Source organism: Centruroides sculpturatus, unplaced genomic scaffold, assembly GCF_000671375.1.
Source record: "Centruroides sculpturatus isolate CEXI.00-Female unplaced genomic scaffold, Cexi_2.0 scaffold1087, whole genome shotgun sequence".
In the NCBI taxonomy this organism is placed as follows: domain Eukaryota; kingdom Metazoa; phylum Arthropoda; class Arachnida; order Scorpiones; family Buthidae; genus Centruroides; species Centruroides sculpturatus.
Window position 1 is genome coordinate 246,601 of NW_019385731.1, and position 27,407 is coordinate 274,007.

The 27,407-nt window shown below is 31.0% G+C and overlaps 1 protein-coding gene across 1 annotated transcript; it reads left to right on the forward strand.

Moving 5' to 3' along the window:
- Positions 1-533: 533 nt before the first annotated feature.
- LOC111641618 (alpha-catulin-like) lies at positions 534-26,425 on the forward strand. The gene is made up of 17 exons (XM_023387820.1): positions 534-823; positions 2,595-2,787; positions 3,375-3,550; positions 3,683-3,802; positions 3,878-3,967; positions 4,042-4,290; positions 4,362-4,565; positions 7,946-8,032; positions 9,847-10,005; positions 10,086-10,178; positions 10,255-10,440; positions 16,166-16,282; positions 16,383-16,565; positions 17,307-17,384; positions 25,711-25,833; positions 25,913-25,996; positions 26,072-26,425. Exons 1-17 carry the CDS (start codon positions 800-802, stop codon positions 26,213-26,215), a joined length of 2,310 nt encoding a protein of 769 aa, XP_023243588.1. The 5' UTR covers positions 534-799; the 3' UTR covers positions 26,216-26,425.
- Positions 26,426-27,407: the final 982 nt, after the last annotated feature.

A 27,407-nucleotide genomic window follows, 5' to 3' on the forward strand; every position in this document is an offset into this window, starting at 1 on the left:
TTAAAAAAATAATTTGGCATGGTTTTCCCCGTTTAATTTTCAAGTAGCATGCAACAATAAATCTCGGTACAGATTTATTACATCTGGCTCAGTCACGATTTATATTCATCTTATATACATTTTTAAACATTCGTTACGATGAATAATGAATCAGATACGAATATTAAAGAGTAATCATCGTTTTCCGTGAAAACTTTATTTTATACGATTTTAAAAACTGGAAAGAATCCAAGGAAAGATAGGTTAAAACACGCAAACGTCATTTCGGAAACCACGTGTTTCGAACCTCACGATATTTTGGGGGAAAAATTACACAAACGAGCACGCAAATTTATGAATTTTTCAAAATAATCCAAACTCCTCTATAGCAACTACAAATAAACAACACGGTAACCGAGCAACGGTGATAATTATCTATCGTAATCGCAAAACAAAAAGTCGTGACAATCACGTCAATGCGAGTCGCCATTTGTAAACAACAGCAAGCACCCTCTGGAATTTTTTTATCGTTATTTTTTATTTTATTATTTTTTTTTTAATTTCGACTTTCCGACCGAAAACGATACTTCTATAGGTGATTGCGTGTGCGTATTTTTTACGATCTCTATGGATCGATTAATTTTATTTACGTCGAAAATCGATTATTAATAATCGACTAGGTAAGTTGTAAATTTAAATAATTTCCGCGAGTAATGAAGATGGGTTGCTTCGCCGCACTGCAGTTCAATCGATTTTCGTTCCGACTCATTCCAGATGTCGATCACAGCGCATTGATTAAAGAATATAGCAACGAAAGGTAATGACGATGCATCATAGGAGGAAGGTAAGCGGCAATATACATTTTTCTACAATCGATTATTACAATTAATCGATCGTAAACGTTAACGCTCCTAAAGGTATCTTTCTCCAAATCACTCGTGTCGGGCAGTGAAGAACCTTTTACAGGGGCGCCTTATCCGTCAACTCCTACTCCTCCGCTTCTTTCTTTGATATCAATTTTATATCCTGTTTAATGTATATTTTAACGATAATATACGTTAGAGAACGCATTTAAGAACGTTTTCGCGTGGATTTCCTTTAAAAAATCCCCAAATTTGGGGAGATTTCAAAGGTAAAGTAGCTCGGCGCCGGTCGTGTTCCGATGAGTTAACTAACGACTTAGACGAGCACAATTACCCAAACAACTCCAAATTCGCTTCTAATGAGATCAAGGAGAGGAGTATTAATTAATTCTAATTAAAATTTCAAAGTTTAGAAGCCTCAGAGAAGCCAAAATGTCGTTCCGTTGATGCTGAAGTGTTATATCCCCATCAAAACAAACTAATTATAGCATCAGTAAGCATTTCATTAGTATTATAATTTAGAGAATTTAATTGTAATTAAGTCTTAAAATAGAGTAAGATATGCTTGAGGAATTAATTTAATTCCATTTAAGTTTTAATTGCTGATAGTTCAATTACTATAAGGTAAATTGATCATTTTTAATCAGTTTATATATAACATTATGGTGTTTTGTAACATAAAAATATAGTTTTAACTTTAAATCTGATAGGTTTTTCCCATAAAATCAAACAATTTAAGCTTTGATTCTGAGGGATTTATATTTAATTTTTATATAAATTTGATAATCCTTATATAAACTATACTTAATGGAACAAAAAATCTAGTTTATGCCTTCATTAAATATTAATTTATGACTTTAAAAATATCGAAAACTCTGAATGAAGCTCAAAATTATGCTTTACTGGAGTGAAATAATGCTTTGTTTGCTTAATATTTTAAAGATTTTATGCTGATAATGCTTAATTTTATTAAAATTATAAGAAAATTACAGTTAAGTGTGCTATAATAATAGTTTATTTGGATATTACACACCAGTAAATCATAATTCTAGTATAATTTTAAGAAAATTATAATAAAATTATGCTTTATTATATTATATTTGAATATTTCTAGCAAACAGTTGCATAATTTCACTTAACTAAAGCATAATTTTAAGAAAATTATGCTTTATTGCATTATCTTTAAATATTTATAGCCCAGTAATGCACAATTTAATTGTAATAAAGCATAAATCTGGTATAATTTTGAATAAATTATGTTTTTACTGGAGTAAAAACTTTAAATTAACAACCCATTAAAGCATAATTGTCTCATAATTTTAATTTATAACGGTTTTAAGATGTCAGCAGTGATTATAAAGTGTTGATTTTCCTATAAAAAATTACAATTCATAGCCAATTTTATAATCAATCATGAATAATAAATTAAAATAATATTTAATTACCTGTAATCATAAAATAGAAATGATTTATTATTAATAAATCATTTTTATTTTTCAGTACTCGTAAAATCTCTAAACCAGATCATTCGATAGATTGATTGAACACAACTATTATAATTCAAATGACTTCATCAATAATTCTATAGTCTACGTGACATTTTAAAGCTATCCTTCATACTTTTCCGAGGCGCGTATCATATACATTTGCACAAATATCGCTCCATTCTATATCAGAATGTAACTTAACAGTAGAATTTACTATTCAGATGGGACTTAATTATTGTTAAAAATAGATTATTATAATAATTAGATTCCTACCTCAACAAATACAAAGGAAAAGTATACAAGATCGGGAAGCAAGATGTCGAATGCCGTTATTAGAGTGGGTCAGGCTATCTATTTGGCCGTCGACAGATTCGTGTCTATCGGAGAGGCAATTGCGGAGGATAATCCAGAAATCAAAATTGACATGTACGAAGTTTGCAGGGATGCCAGAGCTGCGGGTAAGTTCATAAATTAGTTGATTGAATCATATATGACCACAGTGGCCAAACTCTGGTTTGCGAGAGGCATACGGCTCCCTTACTTACACAATTACTTTTTATAAATTTGGTACATATTATACATACATATTATTTTTGTAAATTATCTATTATGGGTATTGGGACATGGGGATTGTAACTCTCAACTTAACCTCAAACAGGCAACTGAAAGCTTAGGGTACATTCATAAAGTAACAGTGAGCTTTACATACTATACAGTAATATTTTAACTATATATAATATAAATACATAATGCAGCTCTCCAATAAGCCTTCTAATAGAGGATACAATCCTTGTGTATTTCTAATATATAGTGTATGGCTCCTATGACAAGGTTTGGTCACTCCTGATATATAACAATATCGTGGATTATTAAAGATTATTAATATAGAAATGCTATGAACTATAATACAAAATAGTATTTATTATCTGTGTGGAAATCAGAAAAGGATTTAGCAGTTTATTACTTTCTAAAGCTTGCTATATGTTATCAGTTTAGCTTAGCATTTTATGTTTTCTCTAATTATTGCTTAATCAAAATTTGATAGGCGCAATGATAGAACAGTTGTGTGAAATCTATCATCTGGAAAGTAGACACAGTTGTCCGATCGCCGACAAGCACCAGATGGTTCGAGCCGCTCGATCTTTACTTTCGTCTGTGACTCGTGTTCTCTTGTTAACCGATACTGTTGTTGTTAAGCAGTTACTTGGTGCCAAAGATAGAGTAAGCAATAACATTTAATTCAATTTATTGACTCTTGTATAATTTTTGGAAGACATCCAAGGACTAAAATAATATATTTTTAGATTAATCAATGTCATAGTTTAATCAAAAAACGATTTGCATTCATATTAGGTGTCGATAAGTTTAAACAGACTCGAAAACGTAGCAAATTTTACCGAATTTGTTAAAGCTTTCAGTCATTTTGGTGCAGAAATGGTTGAACTTGCTCGCTTGACAAGTCACAAACAAAATGTGAGTAAAATTTTTGTTTTTATTCACTAAACCATTTTGCATGATTGAATTTCATTTAATTTTAAAATGATTTAGGTTCTGAAAGATGAACGGCAACGCTCTCAAATGATAGTGACTAAAAAATTATTAGATCGCTCAGCCATGATGCTTTTAACTTCTTCAAAAGTAAGTGTTGTAATCCTATAAACAGAATCAATCTGATTTATAAACAGTTTGACAAATATAAATTTCATACACAGGCTTGTCTTCGCCATCCAGACTGCGAAACAGCCCGAGAAAACAGAGATACGGTCTTCATCCAGATTAGAAGAGCAATCGACCTTATTCATTTCATTGTTAAAGAAGGAGTGATACCAGATCTAGCAACGGGAACGACAAATGGAGAATCAAACCAGAACGGCGGTTATAGATCTATTTCAGGAAGTATATGGCAGGCAGAAGAACTAGAACAATGTTTAACTGTTCACAATGCAGTTAAAAAGTTTGAGGTTGTATTTTTAAATTCATATCAAATAACTAATTTATAATTTTTAAATGATAACTGATTTGTTATTTGTAGGAAATGATTGAAATGGGGCATATGACATTGATTGATGTCAGCTACAGAACTCAGCTGAATAATGCTTTTGACGCTATTGTAGAACGTACTCAAGACTTCACCGATTCTGCCTATACAACTCACGAACATAGAGAAAAAATTCTTTTACTGTGCGATCGAATTAAAATCGAATTAAGCCAGTTACTTAGAGAGGGTGATAATTTGGTAAGATATTTATTTAAACATCAGTTTAAAGATTTAAAATATATTTAATATTTCTAAATAAAACTTTTCTAAACAAACTTTGAAGATATTGAGTGTAATATGTAAAAAAAAAACAACCTGTATATTCTAACAATACAATTAATATGCAAATGAACCTTTCCAATTACCTTAAATACCGCAATCAGAAGACTGAGATGGTTAATGCATCATCCTGCAGCTATGGAAGACTTGGGATTGAACTACAAGAATTTATTGTGGATGATATATCAAGTCCCAGATATATCAATCTTTCCTCTAATTGTGCCAATCTTGTGGATGTAGCCAAATTCAAGAATCACAGCCAGCTTGCTGAATGAGGTAACAGGCAACTGCCTGAAGCAACAACACAAGAAGTCAAAAATATCCAAAAGGAATATAAATAAATAAAAAATAATAATAAGCTAAATATAATGATGTCCCATAAATACACTTTTTTATAAATAGTTCATGCAAGAGTGCCAGTGCTACAAGTGCTCTTTATTGACAACCATTCTGGGTCCCGGAGTGGTAATAATCAGTTTTACCTCAGGTGCAAGTTGCCATCAATTCAGTACTGTCCACAACAAGCATGGAAAAAGGTAGTGACCATAGGGCAGAGAGTCAAAAAATAAATAAATAATACCAGGTTATATTCTCTTAAGATTCAAAGTCGGGATTTTAAACCAAATGATGTTTATGAATGGTGACTAGAAAGTGTTCTTTTGCTTATTAAGCATATTGCTGGTGTATATAGATTGTTTATTTACACATAGTGAGATAACCAATTTATATTTACTAAGAGTAATAATATTTAGAGTATGCTTAGTGCTTGTATATATAATGTAGTATCCTAACATTGAAAAATTATTTATCTTTAACTATAATTAATTATCCATCTAAAATCTTTTGTAAAGTGAAAAGAGCTTTCCTAACTCATTAGTCTGCATACGTAATGCTGTCATCTTCAACTAGTTTAATACTAATAAACTAAATTTTGTGGGTTTGTATCAATAAACTTTTTACAACTCTATGCAAAATACAAGAGAGGATCAATAGACAAGTTAACAAATGGATTTCTGAACATACCTCTATTAGTAGAAATGTGAAACTACAACCAGACATACATTGGTAAGAACACTTTTTCCACATAATCACCAAGTTTGTTCTATTAGATAATCAATATATCCAATTATGTTGATAAAGAAGGTCACTTCATTGTGCCAGTATACAAACATAAATAACAACACGGTATCGACAACAACAACAAATATCCAATTTTGTATCAAGATCCTCTAGCTGGGTGATGGCAGTTTGTAGCATGTTCTCCACAGTCAGAAATTGCTGTCCACAGAATGTTTTTTCGTGGGCCCAAAGAGATGGAAATTGCCAAGTACCAGGTTCAGACTATAGGGATTGTGTTCTAAAACCTCCCAGTGCACATCATCAATGTGGAAACAGATACATTGGGCAGTGTGCAGTGTTTAATTGTTATGGAAGAGAATGACAACCTCTCAAGTGTCCCTGGTCTTTTGCAATAGATTCAAAGTATGGAGCAGATAACTTGTGGCCTTATTTATTGATCCTCCCTTATATAATAAAAGTATGACAAATCTATGCCTTATTGTCATTATCTTTATATCTTTACAATCCCTTATTTTTTTGATAAATCTTCTGTATTCCCATCATATACTATTAATTACATATTGTATTTTTTGGAGGTTAATCAAGAAAAGAGACAAAGAAACAATTTTAAATTCTTCATGTTTAAAACAAGTATTATAAATGTGTATAAGTGCATTTGTCACATTCATATTTATTTCTTGTACTTATTCAATTTTCTTTATTTATTTACTTACATAGATAAGTATAACCAGGGAGCCCTAGGCCCTTGGTTATGCTAATGCTTCAATCAAACTGTTATGAATCTGTTTAAAATATGATAAAAGGCTATCTTAGTATTCATAGGACAGAAAGAGTTTAAAAAATAGAAATTAATATAAAAAATAAACTTAACACAGATATTTTTTACTGATAGGAGTTAAAATATTAGCAATAAACCAACACAAATTAAAGCAACGAACACAAACCTGTGTAAAATCAACACCATGAAACATAAATAGCCGAAACTTGTGTCATATGAAAGTCAGTGAAGTGTCATTCTATCGCACAAGTATCGTGTAAATAAGGCACAATAGAAGTGTACTTGTGCAACAAAATGTAATGTTGTACAGATACACTGCTATCCTTTATTCTTAAGCCTTTATCCAACTGAAGAGGCTAAACTAAAATAATAAATAAAATGGTCTAAATTGTATATACTTTGGTGACTTAGTATAATACAAAATACAAAAATACTGAAGCATTGATTGATAATTTAAATAAGATCCAACATAACCAAGTCCTACAGATTAGCATCTCTTGAAATTAAAAATATGTATCCGTCCATCTCAATAAATTGTATTAAAACTGTATTAGTAAATAATAGTTTCCAAACTGTCTTGTTCAAAATGTAATGTGCTATATATACAGCAAAATTGTATCTGACAAATTATCAGCTGTTAGGACCACTAACATTGCATTCTTGATATATCATTAGCTTATCTCATACCTCAGAGAAGGTATTTGGATGATTCATTGTGATGGAGGGCCATTTTTGCATGTATATTTGTGTGTATTTCTTTAATTTTGGACACAAGTGTAGATCAGTTATTGAATTATAGCACTTATAGAGTGTAACTTGTACATGTACGTCACAATCAATTGAGATGGTCTATTAGTGCTGTTTGCAATTTGTAAAGCTTGAAGTATAGTATGTATGGTTGATGGAGGAAGGATTAAAAAATCTCAAAATCCATTCCAATTCCACTTATACAGTGAGATTCAATAAAGAGTCACAAAGTGCTTATACATCTGGGCTTATTCATAAATCGCATAATACTATTTTTATACATTTAACTACCATTCCATCCTTTCTGTAATGATCCATTATTCCGTCATGCATACCCTCTTTCAAAAATGCATAGTCCAAATCCTCAATTTACAACCTTAATTATATTAAGGAATAATGCACAGCAGAAGGTATTGAATGCTACATTAATTTATTAATTATGTATATAACATAAAGCAGTGATATAAGTAGTATAGTTCACTGCATTAAGTAATTTATGGAGAACCCCTATACAGTATAATTATGTTAATTCATGATATTGTTATTTTTGTATAGAGTTCCACTGGTTTTTTACTAAGCTAAGCTTCTTCTGATGTAAAATGTTTTTTATTAAGAAATTTATATAAATTATTTTCTTTATTTCTACTTATTATATTTCAAATATGTATGTATTTAATCATTTACTTCTATACAGGATCAAGCCGGCACAACATCACCAACGGATAGACTGGAAACTTTTGTTTTTCAAACTCTACAAGCAACTAAAGATCTTAGACAACAAGTAAGACTTGTTTTACCTAATTTCTTTATGAATTATTTTTATGTAAAATTATTTTTTCATTATTTTATTGTTATTACAATTGAATTTTGGCACCCCAAAACTGTTGCATCTTTAGCTCCAGGCCTAAACTGAAATAGAATAAGTGGCTTTTTATGCAATGTGTAATTGAAGATATTTACTATAAGCCAACTACACTAGTAGTTTCCCACTTCACATATTATATTATTCTTTATAATATCAGCCATATATAACAGTTTCAATTTATCCTCAAATCAGGCATGCATTGTTTTTGTCCTTCAGACTGGACTTCTTCTAAAGATGGTGGCTTAATTACCTACTTCTACCCAAATTACTTAATTCCTTAATTATTAATTAGCCTTAATGTAGCCAGATAAGAATCTGGCCATTCATTTGAATAACTTCTTTAATCACAAGCTTTCTATTATCATATGTGTTGCACAAAAAGCATATCATTTTACTTGTCATCTCCAGGGTGATATTTAAGGAAATTCTACTTAAAATTAAATTTATAGAATTGTATTAGAATGAAATTGTAGGAAATATCCTACTTTCTGGACTAATTTCAGCTATTGAATAGGTTGTGTAGTCTAATGAATTTCAGTTTGCTACTTGTTGGACTAAATAATTGTAAAAATATTTATTTTTATAACTGTTGCATTAATTAATAAATTATAAAAGAAAATTAATAGCAGAGGATATTATATTAATAATAATAAATAATATGCTTTATGATTTCTGTATGTTATAAACCAGTGGTTCACAAAGTATGATCCTTGGACTGATAGTGGTTTGTATGTGCCAAATGTTTAGCCAAGAAAAGAGCATTTTCACACATCAAATATCTCTTACATTAAGTTATCAAATAGACCATATATTTTGGCACACAATCTATCATTATCTAAGGTGATATTTACAGGATAAGAAGTGAACATGGGCATAGGTGCATTCATCAGTGAATTAGTTTGAGTAGTTTACAGCTTATGATAACATTTGAAGGATACCCACAACATTCCAGAAGCTTGTGAAGTTTGAAACTTGTGTTTGTTTTAATAAGTTGAAGTTATCATGAGTTAAAGTTCATAGAAATAAAGTGTTTTCTTTTGTATTTAAACTGTCAATTTCCTTAAAGTAATCATATTTTCTTCTCGATGCTTATAAAACAGTAGTGAGGCTTATAGAAATTCCCGATAAAAAATAAAAAATATTTTTTAATTAATGTAATATGTACTTGTATATGTAACAATAACATCTTTACATTCTACACATTACTCAAATTAGGATTTCAAAATTTTATGGTAAGCAGCCACACATAGATAAATTTTCCTCCAAATGTTAAACTTAGCAATATCCAACTTAGCAAGTCTGTATTAATATTTTTTTGTTGTTCCTTCAGTATAAGTCCATGTGCACTATTTTTAAAAGTGTGGGGTTTAAAAAAAAAACATAATTTATTAAGCTAAAATCAACAATATTCACTGGACATAATCACTTATTTTGGAAACCCTTTTTTAGTGTATTAATTTTTATAATGTATATAAAGTAACACAACACAACAGACTCAACAGGTACAAAATAAATATAAGTTATATACAAAACACTATTTAATTTCTTAATTCTTCCCAAACAGAAATGGTTAAACCTTAAAACTCTCCCGTGCATGCCTTCCTCAGCCTCTTTTCTATTATGGGCTCCTATATTCTCTTACCAAGATCATATTTTCCCTGATACATTTATGATTTAAAGTTATATTATAATAATTTGTTAACATTTATGTACCATTTTTTATTATTTAGTTGCAAGATACAGCTCTGGAGCTTTCTGATGAATTGTTAAAACTAAGGAATGAAACAAATCTTCTTTGTAAAATGAAACATATTTCTATGACTGGCGATTTTTCAAAATTAGAAGATTACACCGATAAATTTAAGGAACACGTAGATTATGTACAAGAAGTAAGAATAATAACTAAGGAATTTAGAATATTATTTTATCTTCTTTTTAAAAAAATAAATACCTTTTTTTTTAAATTTAGGTTTGCAAAATGCTTCATCACGTTGCAATCACTGAAGCGCAACAGATATCATCAAAAAGTATAGAATCTTGTTTGCAAGTTTATGGCCCGCAGGTTGGTAAAACTCTAAAAATATGGCATCATTCGTCTTAATTTATTATTTATTTCTAAAATAATCTGTAATTTTCAGGTCATGAGTGCTTGTTACACTCATTGTCTGCATCCAAATAGTAAGATTGCAAGAGAAAACTTAGACGTGTTTATCGACGTGTGGCGATCTCTCGTCAATGACGTTACGAGTTTAGCCTACGAAATCAATGAATATTGTCAAGGCCATATACCAGTATCTGCATCTAATACTTCACCACAAACTGAAGTAAATCGTTTTTTCAAATAATATATTACATTTTATTTTTTACCGTCATATCTTCAGTATTACCAGAGCCAGATTTACTAAACAAGTTATAGCTTTTAGGCCTTACATTACAAGGGGCTTTGTTCTATTCTCGAGAACAGTTAATACATATTTCCCACTAGTATTTAATGAAGTGGACCTCCTATATGTAGTGTAGGTCCATAATTAGTCTAAATTTGGCTCTGAGTATTACATACAAACTTTTTTATAATTAAGATGTTAAAATTAGCAGCGTGAAAAGTCCCTCTGCATATTAATTAGAAATTATCCATATATTCTTCAACATTCTGCCACTGAATTTTAACTTTTTTCCATGTTCTAGCTATTGTCTTCCACAGTTTCTAATAGCTATTTAAAAGCCTTCAACAGTTGTAAGGCAAAAAATGAGAAATTCTCTTTAGCATAATACTTCAAATGAACTATCACAAGTTAAGCTGGAGTCCAAGAAGGTTACAGTATATAGAATCTGTATCCTCCACTAGATTTTTATTGAGGTATTCTCTAATTAGAAAACTCAAAAATCCAATCTCAAGTGTGAAATTTTATTGGATATATTACTGGAAATTTAAGCATTAAAATGAGAAATGTAAACAGAAATAAATTTTTATGAATTTCTTTGTTATTGAATAATTATTAAAAGTTGTTATAATACAGAAGATTCTCGCTAATCGGGCCATTTCTTGCACAGAAGGTGCCAGATTACTAAGAGTGTACAGACGTAAAGCCTGTACACTCATGGCAATGAATGGGAATCAATTCATGGCAACGAATGACATGATCTGTTTCCCTGCTGTATTGATTTGTTAAACCCCCAATCAGTAGCATAGCATAGGGGGCGGCAGGGGCGGCCCGCCCCGGGTGGCACTTTTTAAGGGGCGGAAAAATTTGACAATAAATAATAATAATATCTTGTAAGAATTTGAACCAATTTATTTCATGTTTTCATTCACCTATGATTCAGACCAATTGAAATGAGCACGGAATAGTGGGAATAGTGTTACCATCCGATTCACCGTCCAGGGGTATCATGCGCAATCTGTTGACCTTTTTCTTTTTTTGCTTGTACGATTCATTCGTACTCTTATACACTTCCAATATCCAATAGGGCTAAGTCATCTACATTACTTATGTTATTCCTACCCAAGTCTCCCTAGTTGCTAACTGTAACTAATTTAGAACCAGCATGCACTGCAAATTATTTTTCATTGCAAAATGATATATGCATGCATCAGGAACTTCTGTTCGAACAAACCTCACCTGCCGTCAGGGTCAGTGATTTTAAAAAGATGACAACACTAGCACGGAATTTTTCATTACTTATTCTGTGACAAAACTGAATTTTAGTCTTTTAAATTGAGATACCTAAATAAGGCGTAGCGTGGGCGGCTGACACCCACGCTACGCCACTGCCCCCAATGCACGGCTTTGGGCTCAATGTACTGAATCAGATCACTCACGAAAACTTCCAAGGAATCGGCCAAATGGCCAAGGTACTCGATGCATCAGCCAATGCTCTACGGAGCCAGGATCAAATCCGGGTAGAGAATCCCAGGAATTTTTTGTGGGTAGTCTGTCCTGGATATATTGGGCACCTTCCCTGACCACCCAGTTGACCCATTGCAGGCCTGGACCAAACCACAATGGATATGGCAAAAAGATTATCCTAGAATCCATGAGGTAAAAGAGCCAAAGTTTTAAAAATATTTTCAAAGATCTAACTCAGATACAAATCCTGAGCAAAGGAATCAGTTAATCTCATACATTTTAATCATTTTGAAGTCTATAAATGATGATGATGATGTTATTTTTCTCATTATCAGTAATCATTGATTTATTGATTTATAAGTTTAAGAAATCTGTACACACAAACGTTTCCAATAACAGATCAATACGACAATAGTCAAATTATTGATAATCTATATTTACAACATTTATTTTTAAATATAATAATTTTATATATTTTTAATTTAATACTTTAATTACTGTTACGGAAAATAATTATTTATTTCAGAATAAACATCAAACTGTTTTCAAGGGGACCAGAAAGGGGCCATCCTTAAATTACATAATGCGGATACAGGTGGATGGATACTTTCAGATTGTTTCAATGCATTACAAAGGGGTAGGGACATTAAAAAAGCATTACATAATCATTTCTAAAATGTCGCATAGCCAACTGTATGTCACTGCTTTGTCTATACTAATATAATAAAGAGGTAATGTTTGTATGTTAGTTTGTATGCAGCAGGTAATCTCCAAAACTACTCATCCGATTTCAAAAATTCTTTCACCAATATTTAGAATGGAACCTCAGGGTGGACATAGGCTGTCGAATACATGTCGAAATTACCCTATTGGGGGGAGAGGGACAGGATTAAGGCTTACTGTGAAAAACTTTGCTTCTATTATACTATTTTAGATGCAGGTTTTTGCGTTTTTGATTGCGTTTTAATAGGGTACGTCAACAGAATGTACAGTAAGAAGGGATTTTTCGACATTCCCCCATGGGGGAGAGGGACAGGATTAAGGCTTACTGTGAAAAACTTGGCTTCTATTATACTATTTTATATGCAGGATTTTGCGTTTTTGATTGCGTTTTAATAGGGTACGTTAAGAGAATGTACACTAAGAAGAAATTTTTCAAAACATTTTCTCCTAGGGGGGAAGTGTTATACATTTATAATAAATACATTTTGAGCCACAACAAGGTGTGGCGGGGTCTGCTAGTATGTTATAAGTGTAATAAATAAAATAATCTGGGACATATTTTCCATTAGCCTCATTAGGCCCGGAGCTAAGGGCACAACAGTTTTGGGGTGCCAAAATTCAATTGTAGTAACAATAAAATAATGAAAAAATTATTTTACATAGAAATAATTCATAAAGAAATTAGATAAAAACATACAAACACATCTTTTGTATGTTTCCAGCATTAACTTTACACACAGAACAAATGTTTTTGGCCCAATTTACAGGCCTACTTTATACTTTAGGTTATAAGCCATTCCAAAGATGAAGGATCTATGTTGAGTTCTGAAGTGGAACCATTTGAATATTCTGTGACATTTAAAATTCTTATGTTGTGATTCAGTATTTAAATAAATAAATAGAATTTTAAATAATATTACAGAATATTCAAATGGTTCCACTATACAACTGAATACCTCCTTCATCTTTGGAACAGCTTCTAACTTCAGCTTCAATCTTTCGCTATTATTATTTACAGAATAGTTATTTATAAGGGGTAATCACACATTAAAGCTTTCATAAAGCTAATTTATTGAATAAATATTCATGACTATTCTGACCACCTGAAATACATTTTGGCTTAAAATAACAGCAGTAACAGCCCTCATCACTTAGGAACTTATTGATCACATACAAACATATATTTTTAGACATGTAAATTGTATCATTGTATTAGTTTTATATGTACTGTAACATTAAAATAGAATAAATAAACAGCTAAATGTCACAGTTATAACTAATGACATAACAATATTTTATGATCATAATTTTATATCAATACAAATGTATTAAGACACTTTCTCTAGAAAGGTAAATAAAATACTGTAAAGTTCTCAGTACACTTCATCTTCCTACTAAATTAATACAAAGATATAAATTACCTGATTCAAATACAATTAATATTTATCATATATAATTGTTCTCTATATAACAATTTTAAAGGAGGTTTGATGTTTATAAATTGACATACCAAGTACAGTAGATAATTGGTTATCAAACATAATCTGTTTTAAGATCATGTCCACTACCTGAAATGGGAATTTGATTAATTCGTTCTGGAGATCCAAAAAGTAAATAAAAAATTTTATACTTTCTTACTACATTTATTTATTTGTAATAATAATATATACGCTCTTCTTCAGGACTTTTTGGAAGTAATTAATAGCATTGTCATTGTAGCAATCCCAAGCTTGTTAACCTCAACCTGGTTTGGATGTCATTCTAAGACCATTGTTCTGACATCCTCCCACTTCAAAAGACCTTTAATAGCAGATGTCAGCATTGATCCTCTTTTGTCTTCCTTTTTTTCAGAAGAAAACACATTTCGCTGAGATTCTTGTGTTCTTCATTCAAGAGTTCTTGGAGTTCTTCTGTCGTCAGATCAGTTTGAGGTTTCATTATAAGATCTTCAAAGTCATCTTCATTTACCTCCAATTTGAGATCTCTAGCAGTTGTCACAATTTCATCCATAATTTCAGGGACATCATCAACATCTCCCTGAATGCAGGAGGGACACAGCTTTGTGAAAGCTGTTAAATTATAACCATGCATTTTGAATGAGCCAGATAGCTTCAAGAATATCAAATTTTTCTTTCCAAAACATTTTTAATGTTATTGTTGAGAACTGGCTTGCTTCAAAACACCTTGAATTCTGCCTTCTCATGTGATGAATGTGGAGTTTGTTTCTTGAGTTCTTCAAAAATTTCTCTAGCTTTTTCTTTGAATGACAATAATACTAGTTACATCTATTTTCATTTCTCTTTCTTTTATCCAAATTAAAATCAATCTCTCTATTTTTTCATGAATGCCACATCTTTGTTTCACAGATGTGATTTTCGTTATTCTTTTAGCTGCTTGAGCTTCTTGATTATATCTTTCTTAGCCAAGATTGTGCCTACTGTAGACCTGTTCGAGCCATAACATTAAATATCTTTGCTATCTCTCTACTCTAGCCAGCTCTCTACCTTGGCTATTATCTCTTGCTTGGTTTCTATGGTGAGCACAGTTCTTGACACTCCACTCTTTTTAGACTCCATAATATTATCAGTTTCTTTTTCAGAAAACCACTTACAAAAAGAGAACAGAAAGCAACTAGCACACAAAAACATTATTTAAATGCAAGGCCCAGATGGAATTCAAAATTTGGTGTTAAAACATTAACAAATATCTGATGAAACAGTTAAACTCTCACCTTTCAAAAATAAAAACCGATGCAAAACTTAATGAGTGCTGACAGTCTCACGAAGATTATAAAAAATTCTTTCTGTCAGAAAGGTAAACGAAAGGCTGGAATTACAAGGAAGAGTTTCGAAGTTTGGAGGAATGCTATCTGTTCGATATTGGTTGAACGTCAATGTCGACATCTCCCACACTCCAAAAGGTTTCAAATTGTCACCTGGAGACAAGGGAAGACCAATAAGTATACATTATTTCATGTCACTTCTTGTGTTTTTTATCTGAACATGTGTTTGTTGTCTGAACATAAAAATCTTTCACAAAAGTGTTTGTTGTCTGATTTGTTCACAGTCCAAACTGTTTGTTAACCAATCACCCACTGTAATTTGGACTAGAAATATGCAGTTAAGCCACTATCATCATCACCAAGATCATGTTAGATTAAATTATTAGAAATTAATTAATTAATTCAAAATATTCTGGAATAAAAGGCTGAACCAGAGTGAGACTCAAACCTGCTACTCCTGCTGACTACCTTTCAATTTTAGCTTTCAGACCAATTAATTTGGAAGATATAAACTACCATTTTGTATAGTTATCGGCCTTCCTTTAGAATAATATCTTAATATTTAATTAGCCACATTATGGCCCAATAAGAATCTATCTGTATTATTCAGTTTGATGTTTGTTCCAAAATCCAACATGGAATTGTTATTTCTACTTTTATTATGTGAAAATTTATTTAATTTCTTTATTTTTATAGATAACAATGACAACTCTTCCACCAGTAACAACAACCACAACAACAATAACCACAACTACTACAACAACAACAAATGTCAATTCAAAATCACCACAATGCATGAAACTTGATGTGGAGGTAAACCGTTTTTACATAATAAATATAGAAAATTTTATATTTTACAGGTCTTTTCTTGTCATAAATTGAATCTATCTAAAAAAATACATAACTTTTACAGGAGCAAGCCAGCATTGCCAAATTAGGTTTAGAAATGAAGATGTTAACATCGGAGATGGATGCAGAAACTAATAAATGGCCCACGACCGATAATGATATCGTACGACGTGCTCGAAGTATGTCGCAAATGGCTTTTTCTATGTATCAGTTTACTAGGGGAGAAGGAGAACTTAAAACCACACAGGTTAATTAACTTTGTTGTTTAATTTAAAAATGTATTAAAGCTTATAAACATAAAATAATTGAGTACACTTTATACGAAAAACGATTATCCAATGTAATTAATAAATCATTAAATAGAGCAGCGATTCTCAACTCATGTGCCACAAGAATAGTTTTAGTTTTTACTTTATCATATGCAATTCCACATTTACTATTTTATCCAATACAATAAATGTTATATTTATTGCTTTATTGTTCCATGAGAATAGTAAACGTGGAATTGCTTATCGATTTTTGAATATGTTGATGCTAACACTCTAAAAAGTATATGAAGGCCTCAGAAAGGTCAAGAACCACTGAAACAGAGATTAAAATGAGCCTCTGCACCAAAGTGACTTTTCAGAACAAACTCAGCTTTCACTTGTTTACAAAGGTGAATAAATTTCTGTTTCTACAAAGTAATTTTGTGCGGAGATCTTCCTCCTTTTTGTGTTTTATTGCTTACATGGAGATTTGAACATGAACAGCAGACAGTATCACAGATTAGAGGCAGATATCTTGCATAGTTTATAAGCAGGTATAAGCAGGACTACAAAAGCAAGGTTACTAATACTAACCTCAGACAATAATCACTGCTTTTCACCTTGAACAGACTATATATATATATATATGAAACAGGAAAAAATACAGACTTAAATTAATTCTATTTATGTAATTAATAGAATTATTATTTATTTAAAATTTATAAATTCTTTTCCTTTAGGATCTATTTACTCAAGCAGAGTTTTTTGCGGAAGAAGCTAATAAATTTTATAAAGTAGTTCGACATTTTTCTTATCAGGTATGATTTGTTTCTTTGTAATTATTTCAGAATATAATTAGTTCTTATATCGTTATACCTGATTATAATGCAATAATTATAAAAAATTTCTTTAAAATCGATACAAAAATTAAGAATTACTAATAAATTTTGCTTATAAAAATTATCTATTATTTTATTTATTGGCATTAACAAGTGGACCCTAATGACTTTTCAACTAATAAACTTCATTAGGAAAATATTACACTTAATTAAAATTGCATCCTCTTCAAAGAAAAAGGATTCTATTACAAATTTTGCATGGTTCATTGATTAATGGACTGGCCTTGTTTTCCAGGTTTTATTTGTATCTAATGCCACTTTCTCATAAAAGTCTCCCTGGCAGATTGCCCAAATGTTAAATTGCTGTGCCTTCTTCCATCAATCCAATCAAAACTCATGAGAGTTGAGCTAATTTGAGCTCTTTTAACAAAGTTTCTTTCCTATCGTTACACAGAACAAATAGATCTTTGGGCACTCAAACAACCTTTTTCCATNTTAAGGCTTACTGTGAAAAACTTGGCTTCTATTATACTATTTTATATGCAGGATTTTGCGTTTTTGATTGCGTTTTAATAGGGTACGTTAAGAGAATGTACACTAAGAAGAAATTTTTCAAAACATTTTCTCCTAGGGGGGAAGTGTTATACATTTATAATAAATACATTTTGAGCCACAACAAGGTGTGGCGGGGTCTGCTAGTATGTTATAAGTGTAATAAATAAAATAATCTAGGACATATTTTCCATTAGCCTCATTAGGCCCGGAGCTAAGGGCACAACAGTTTTGGGGTGCCAAAATTCAATTGTAGTAACAATAAAATAATGAAAAAATTATTTTACATAGAAATAATTCATAAAGAAATTAGATAAAAACATACAAACACATCTTTTGTATGTTTCCAGCATTAACTTTACACACAGAACAAATGTTTTTGGCCCAATTTACAGGCCTACTTTATACTTTAGGTTATAAGCCATTCCAAAGATGAAGGATCTATGTTGACTTCTGAAGTGGAACCATTTGAATATTCTGTGACATTTAAAATTCTTATGTTGTGATTCAGTATTTAAATAAATAAATAGAATTTTAAATAATATTACAGAATATTCAAATGGTTCCACTATACAACTGAATACCTCCTTCATCTTTGGAACAGCTTCTAACTTCAGCTTCAATCTTTCGCTATTATTATTTACAGAATAGTTATTTATAAGGGGTAATCACACATTAAAGCTTTCATAAAGCTAATTTATTGAATAAATATTCATGACTATTCTGACCACCTGAAATACATTTTGGCTTAAAATAACAGCAGTTACAGCCCTCATCACTTAGGAACTTATTGATCACATACAAACATATATTTTTAGACATGTAAATTGTATCATTGTATTAGTTTTATATGTACTGTAACATTAAAATAGAATAAATAAACAGCTAAATGTCACAGTTATAACTAATGACATAACAATATTTTATGATCATAATTTTATATCAATACAAATGTATTAAGACACTTTCTCTAGAAAGGTAAATAAAATACTGTAAAGTTCTCAGTACACTTCATCTTCCTACTAAATTAATACAAAGATATAAATTACCTGATTCAAATACAATTAATATTTATCATATATAATTGTTCTCTATATAACAATTTTAAAGGAGGTTTGATGTTTATAAATTGACATACCAAGTACAGTAGATAATTGGTTATCAAACATAATCTGTTTTAAGATCATGTCCACTACCTGAAATGGGAATTTGATTAATTCGTTCTGGAGATCCAAAAAGTAAATAAAAAATTTTATACTTTCTTACTACATTTATTTATTTGTAATAATAATATATACGCTCTTCTTCAGGACTTTTTGGAAGTAATTAATAGCATTGTCATTGTAGCAATCCCAAGCTTGTTAACCTCAACCTGGTTTGGATGTCATTCTAAGACCATTGTTCTGACATCCTCCCACTTCAAAAGACCTTTAATAGCAGATGTCAGCATTGATCCTCTTTTGTCTTCCTTTTTTTCAGAAGAAAACACATTTCGCTGAGATTCTTGTGTTCTTCATTCAAGAGTTCTTGGAGTTCTTCTGTCGTCAGATCAGTTTGAGGTTTCATTATAAGATCTTCAAAGTCATCTTCATTTACCTCCAATTTGAGATCTCTAGCAGTTGTCACAATTTCATCCATAATTTCAGGGACATCATCAACATCTCCCTGAATGCAGGAGGGACACAGCTTTGTGAAAGCTGTTAAATTATAACCATGCATTTTGAATGAGCCAGATAGCTTCAAGAATATCAAATTTTTCTTTCCAAAACATTTTTAATGTTATTGTTGAGAACTGGCTTGCTTCAAAACACCTTGAATTCTGCCTTCTCATGTGATGAATGTGGAGTTTGTTTCTTGAGTTCTTCAAAAATTTCTCTAGCTTTTTCTTTGAATGACAATAATACTAGTTACATCTATTTTCATTTCTCTTTCTTTTATCCAAATTAAAATCAATCTCTCTATTTTTTCATGAATGCCACATCTTTGTTTCACAGATGTGATTTTCGTTATTCTTTTAGCTGCTTGAGCTTCTTGATTATATCTTTCTTAGCCAAGATTGTGCCTACTGTAGACCTGTTCGAGCCATAACATTAAATATCTTTGCTATCTCTCTACTCTAGCCAGCTCTCTACCTTGGCTATTATCTCTTGCTTGGTTTCTATGGTGAGCACAGTTCTTGACACTCCACTCTTTTTAGACTCCATAATATTATCAGTTTCTTTTTCAGAAAACCACTTACAAAAAGAGAACAGAAAGCAACTAGCACACAAAAACATTATTTAAATGCAAGGCCCAGATGGAATTCAAAATTTGGTGTTAAAACATTAACAAATATCTGATGAAACAGTTAAACTCTCACCTTTCAAAAATAAAAACCGATGCAAAACTTAATGAGTGCTGACAGTCTCACGAAGATTATAAAAAATTCTTTCTGTCAGAAAGGTAAACGAAAGGCTGGAATTACAAGGAAGAGTTTCGAAGTTTGGAGGAATGCTATCTGTTCGATATTGGTTGAACGTCAATGTCGACATCTCCCACACTCCAAAAGGTTTCAAATTGTCACCTGGAGACAAGGGAAGACCAATAAGTATACATTATTTCATGTCACTTCTTGTGTTTTTTATCTGAACATGTGTTTGTTGTCTGAACATAAAAATCTTTCACAAAAGTGTTTGTTGTCTGATTTGTTCACAGTCCAAACTGTTTGTTAACCAATCACCCACTGTAATTTGGACTAGAAATATGCAGTTAAGCCACTATCATCATCACCAAGATCATGTTAGATTAAATTATTAGAAATTAATTAATTAATTCAAAATATTCTGGAATAAAAGGCTGAACCAGAGTGAGACTCAAACCTGCTACTCCTGCTGACTACCTTTCAATTTTAGCTTTCAGACCAATTAATTTGGAAGATATAAACTACCATTTTGTATAGTTATCGGCCTTCCTTTAGAATAATATCTTAATATTTAATTAGCCACATTATGGCCCAATAAGAATCTATCTGTATTATTCAGTTTGATGTTTGTTCCAAAATCCAACATGGAATTGTTATTTCTACTTTTATTATGTGAAAATTTATTTAATTTCTTTATTTTTATAGATAACAATGACAACTCTTCCACCAGTAACAACAACCACAACAACAATAACCACAACTACTACAACAACAACAAATGTCAATTCAAAATCACCACAATGCATGAAACTTGATGTGGAGGTAAACCGTTTTTACATAATAAATATAGAAAATTTTATATTTTACAGGTCTTTTCTTGTCATAAATTGAATCTATCTAAAAAAATACATAACTTTTACAGGAGCAAGCCAGCATTGCCAAATTAGGTTTAGAAATGAAGATGTTAACATCGGAGATGGATGCAGAAACTAATAAATGGCCCACGACCGATAATGATATCGTACGACGTGCTCGAAGTATGTCGCAAATGGCTTTTTCTATGTATCAGTTTACTAGGGGAGAAGGAGAACTTAAAACCACACAGGTTAATTAACTTTGTTGTTTAATTTAAAAATGTATTAAAGCTTATAAACATAAAATAATTGAGTACACTTTATACGAAAAACGATTATCCAATGTAATTAATAAATCATTAAATAGAGCAGCGATTCTCAACTCATGTGCCACAAGAATAGTTTTAGTTTTTACTTTATCATATGCAATTCCACATTTACTATTTTATCCAATACAATAAATGTTATATTTATTGCTTTATTGTTCCATGAGAATAGTAAACGTGGAATTGCTTATCGATTTTTAAATATGTTGATGCTAACACTCTAAAAAGTATATGAAGGCCTCAGAAAGGTCAAGAACCACTGAAACAGAGATTAAAATGAGCCTCTGCACCAAAGTGACTTTTCAGAACAAACTCAGCTTTCACTTGTTTACAAAGGTGAATAAATTTCTGTTTCTACAAAGTAATTTTGTGCGGATATCTTCCTCCTTTTGTCTTTTATTGCTTACATGGAGATTTGAACATGAACAACAGACAGTATCACAGATTAGAGGCAGATATCTTGCATAGTTTATAAGCAGGACTATAAAAGCAAGGTTACTAATACTAACCTCAGACAATAATCACTGCTTTTCACCTTGAACAGACTATATATATATATATATGAAACAGGAAAAAATACAGACTTAAATTAATTCTATTTATGTAATTAATAGATTTATTATTTCTTTAAAATTTATAAATTCTTTTCCTTTAGGATCTATTTACTCAAGCAGAGTTTTTTGCGGAAGAAGCTAATAAATTTTATAAAGTAGTTCGACATTTTTCTTATCAGGTATGATTTGTTTCTTTGTAATTATTTCAGAATATAATTAGTTCTTATATCGTTATACCTGATTATAATGCAATAATTATAAAAAATTTCTTTAAAATCGATACAAAAATTAAGAATTACTAATAAATTTTGCTTATAAAAATTATCTATTATTTTATTTATTGGCATTAACAAGTGGACCCTAATGACTTTGCAACTAATAAACTTCATTAGGAAAATATTACACTTAATTAAAATTGCATCCTCTTCAAAGAAAAAGGATTCTATTACAAATTTTGCATGGTTCATTGATTAAATTAATGGACTGGCCTTGTTTTCCAGGTTTTATTTGTATCTAATGCCACTTTCTCATAAAAGTCTCCCTGGCAGATTGCCCAAATGTTAAATTGCTGTGCCTTCTTCCATCAATCCAATCAAAAATCATGAGAGTTGAGCTAATTTGAGCTCTTTTAACAAAGTTTCTTTCCTATCGTTACACAGAACAAATAGATCTTTGGGCACTCAAACAACCTTTTTCCATGTCCATTATAGGTTTAATCAGGTCAACAATGGGGGTGACTGGTGGTAAATGTTACTTAACCAGATCAAACTTCCACGAAAATTTCTGAGGATCCAAACCTGAGTCCCTGGAGACTGATGTACACAGGAGACAAAATTGAGACGATGAGTGTTGACGATTGGTTCCAATGATTGTCTCTTTTGATCTTGACAATTGTTTGAGCCTATCATTGATGTTCATCATCGTCTTTATTTTTGAACTCTTATGCTCTGGCCTTTGAAGTGTATTAACTTTGCCAATTAGCTGACAATAATGTGTGGAAGCTTAAAGAATGAAAATTTCTCTCCTGTCATTACATATTATGACTAAATTATGATGAAATCAATAACAATATTTTCACATATATTTCTTGTACAAATTAATATTACTACAAATTATACGGCAGGTGCAGGATGACCCAAAAGTTAGTTAACCATGTTTCGTTCTGTGAGATCTAAACACGCTCATAGATACGAATTATAAATGTATTTTTCTTTTACAAAAAACTGATGAATGTGAATAAATATCATTAAATATTTCTAAATTACTGAATAAGATAGCAGTTTAATCTTTATCTACAGTGGTTAACTGACTTTTGGCCATTCTACTCTAATAAATTATTTTGTATTTTTATTAGAGGTTACTAGAAAAATACGAGTTATCTGACCAGGGCAATTTTTATACATTTCTAAGCACTCGAACTATCCACGAAAAATTATATTCATATTCAAACCCGCCTCTCGCTACACCAAAAGTCAAAGTTTGTCCGTCCGTCTTGACATTTGCTCCTACCTTTCAATTGATTTTATTGATTTATAACTAGATTAATGCTCTTAATTTCAATTACTTCCTCAGATCAAATGATAATGAGCAGACAATGTTCAAATTATCAAGCTTATTCTATATTTTCTGAGATCGATATTTGACAATTGTCTTTTGTACATAGCCAGAAGCCGAGGTAATAAAGACATTGGCTTGGCACTCTGTTAGATCCTTATTCAAGTTTGAATTAGAGCATCAGTAATTTTTATGTAATTTTTAGTAAGATTTTAAAAAATGGCAGTTTTACAGCAACTTAATAGTATATTAAAATTTGTCATAGTTTATTGCATTATATCAAGGGTAATTGTATTATTTATAATTTCTATATAATCCAATATGTTTATACACTCGTATCCTGGGTAAAACTTGTGATGCATTCCCGAAAATGGAGCACTAAGCACATAAAATGGCCATTATAACATTCATTTATGATACCAGTATATAAGTTAAAATTTAAATAAGAATAGAATAAAATTCTTTCCAAATTATCTCAACATTCATACTAGCCTATGTAAGCTATGAATGTAAAGTTTGCTTTTAAATCTATCAAACCAACTCCTAGCTACAAATTTTTCTGACTCATCTCCAGTTTCTTATGTAATACGATCTCATAAATCTCATAAATATGGAGAATGCTTTGTGCATTCTCCATATTTATGAGATGTCTTAGGGGCATTTGTGCCATAACATTTGATCATCCATGCAAATACTAAGCTTTCTTTCCATTTCTTTAAACAAATGGCATCTTGAACAAGTTGCTTTTGCTGTTAAAAAGTTTGAGGTCTTAGTTGAATGTCTTATGCAATAACAACAACTTTAAAAAATGCAGATGAGCTATGGAAGCAAACTTTTAGTGGGAGGCCAGTGTGTGATGTTATGTAGCTACCTGGATCTAACTATTCTGTTCTCTCTTTATGAATTTAAATACCATCAAGTTATTCAGAAACAGTTTCATCATTGTTGCATCAAGGAATGCTTTTACAAGCCTTAATGCACTAAACACATTACACATATGTAGCCTGCATCACAGTAACAAGCCTCAAAAGTTTAACAACTTCACTGAAATATTCCACTTCTCCTGGGGTAAACTGCCTGAACAAATTTATATCATGAACAGATTTGTACATTCATGGAAATGCTGCAAGCTGGACTTTCAAGTAATCTTATAGAAATCAGTACTGTGACTTGTAACATTTAGAATTCTCCTCTAAAATCTGTTACTGAACACTGCTGATTGAATCTTGATTTTTGATTTTATTGCAGAGATGATGAGATCTAAACCTCTTGTAGTAGCCCTTACATATGTTAAATTTTGCTTCATTACTATCCCCTTTGTCCAGCTTCTCTGAGACTTTCCTTTTTCTAGGCAGAGTCAGTTCACCTATGTCATGTCTCTTTCAAACAACTTTTCTTAGGGCATTGTAATTCTCAAGGTTGGCATACTAGCCTTTAAAGTTTAATGTGTTAGACACAATGCTCTGAATCCAAGTGTTTGGAAATCATATTCCAGTTGTAATTCATTCTTTATTTTCTTGAATTGGGCTTCTTGTTTTAGAGACTACGTTATTAACTTAAACCATCCAGAGTATTGCACTTGACTTTGTTCTTTTTAACATCATCAGAACAAGAAAGGATCAATTGGTGCTAATAACAATGAAGCTTGAGGCTCTTTATCCAATAATTTTTTAGCCACTCCAGTTTTTTGTCCTGCTAGAGCAGAAGCCTCAAACTGCATAAGTTAAATGGAATTAGAAGTTGTATTTTCAAATTCATACAGACCTATGAATTCCTCATTTGCATTGAATTGTTGAACTACTCACCGAACACATATCACTAACTGTTCTTTGTTACTGCAGTCAGTTGCTTTGTTGTACATAATATTGCAGTACTTCTTGCAGCTAGAAAATTTGCTCCTGATTTCAAAAAGCCATTATTTTAATAATTTCACACAGCACAGAAGAGGACTGCTTTAAGGATACAAGTGTGTATAAACATATTGAGTGTGATATAAATTTAACAATCCATAATTTAATTAGTTCTGTAGAATGAAATTAATTAAATAATAATTTTAATATTAAGGTTCCCGGAGAACCACCAAAGAAGGAGCTGCTTGAATATTTAGATCGAGTCCCCACTTTTGTCCAACAGCTTCAATTTACCGTCAAAAATCCTACAGTTGGCAAAGCCGCTACATTCACAAAAGTACAAAAAAAGATAATTAATTATAATTATAATAATATTTAGAATTCATTTTATAATGTTTTGTCTTTGTATCGTGCAGGTAGATAATGTGATAAAAGAAACTAAAAATCTAATGAATGCCATTTCAAAGGTTGTAACTCATTGTTTGGGATGTGCAACAAAGGTATTCTCTTAAACTTTACTTATAGTATAATTTCTCATTATAATTAAATATGTATAAACTATATTATTTTACTAGTACAATTTGGATTTTTCCGGAGCGGGTTCAGACCGTTCTCGTCTAATGGCTCAGTACAGAGGAGAGGGCGAAGAGTACGTAGACCCTAATGCCGGGATGCCACCCAAAGCGGGAGTTCAGAGCGCGTCGGATCCGAACATTTGACAATTAGGGATCGGCCCCCGGAGGGCCACGAGCGAACCCAGGCGCACCACCCGTGTGTCTTTCTTAACACTTTTGGGGGCAAAATCCAAGCGAGAATAGTAAAATATTTTAATTAGTTTAAAATAGTAAAATAATATCTAGATACATACATATATATAAGTATATGTATGTATGTATGTATGTATGTATGTATGTATATATATGCATTTTATTTCTATAACATTTGATTTTTAATTTATAGAATTATTATTTTACGAAATCTATTATGCCATGAATACAACATAAAGAAAAAAAATATATATTTTTTTATAAATATACTAATACCAGAAAGAAAAAATAGTTTATTTATAACATAAAGAAAAGTGCATCATTTCACAAGTTTTATTGCAAAAATAATTTAACGAACAAATAATACTTTATTCTACAAAAAAATTCATTTGTGAATATGCAATTATGCTTTTCTTCTTTCTTTTTGTCTAATTTTTTGAAATTATTATAATTATTTTGCTTTGTTGATATTCCAGTACTTAATTAAAATGATAGAGGCCGAAATGGAGATTTTTCACTAATTTGAAAGCTTTGAATCGCTATATAATTCATCATCTTTTCAATTGGCCAGTTGTCATTCTTTCAATTCTAGATTTACTGGTTGACAAATACATTAGGACAGCATCCAGAATTACATTATTAATCCTTTTTCTGCAAGCACACTGTCATGCCATTCCACAATACATAGTAACCAATGGCTGTAGTATTCACTAAGGACTCATTCATATGGTAATACAGATGTGTTGAGAATGTTGTGTATGTATTCATTCAGCAAGATAGTTGACCGAATAAATTTGTACCACGTGGCACCCTTGACACTTGTCGTCAAGATTAAAATATCTGTGATATGTACAGATGCAATCCGTTTCGAGTATAGATGTATCGCAAATTCACCCCTCCTGGAGGAAATGAAACTTGTTTTTAAGTCCTTGCTTTTATCTAGGAATATGATTTGCAGCTCTGAATTAACTCATATATGTTCCTGGATAACATCACACTCTTCAATTAATTAAGAATCATTATTAAAAAATTAATTACTTGATAATTTAAACTGATGATTAACAGCAATCTATTATATACAAGTTGTGTTTTTATGTATATTATTAAGCAATGCATCAATATCACAATATTTGATGCTAAAGCA

What these genes read in the sequence shown, in the direction of transcription:
- LOC111641618 (XM_023387820.1), top strand. Translation starts at nt 800, where the DNA reads ATGACGATGCATCATAGGAGGAAG. An exon ending in TGCTTTTAACTTCTTCAAAA is followed by an intron (nt 3,968 to 4,041) that starts GTAAGTGTTGTA and finishes TTTCATACACAG; the next exon opens with GCTTGTCTTCGCCATCCAGA. An exon ending in TTAGAGAGGGTGATAATTTG is followed by an intron (nt 4,566 to 7,945) that starts GTAAGATATTTA and finishes ACTTCTATACAG; the next exon opens with GATCAAGCCGGCACAACATC.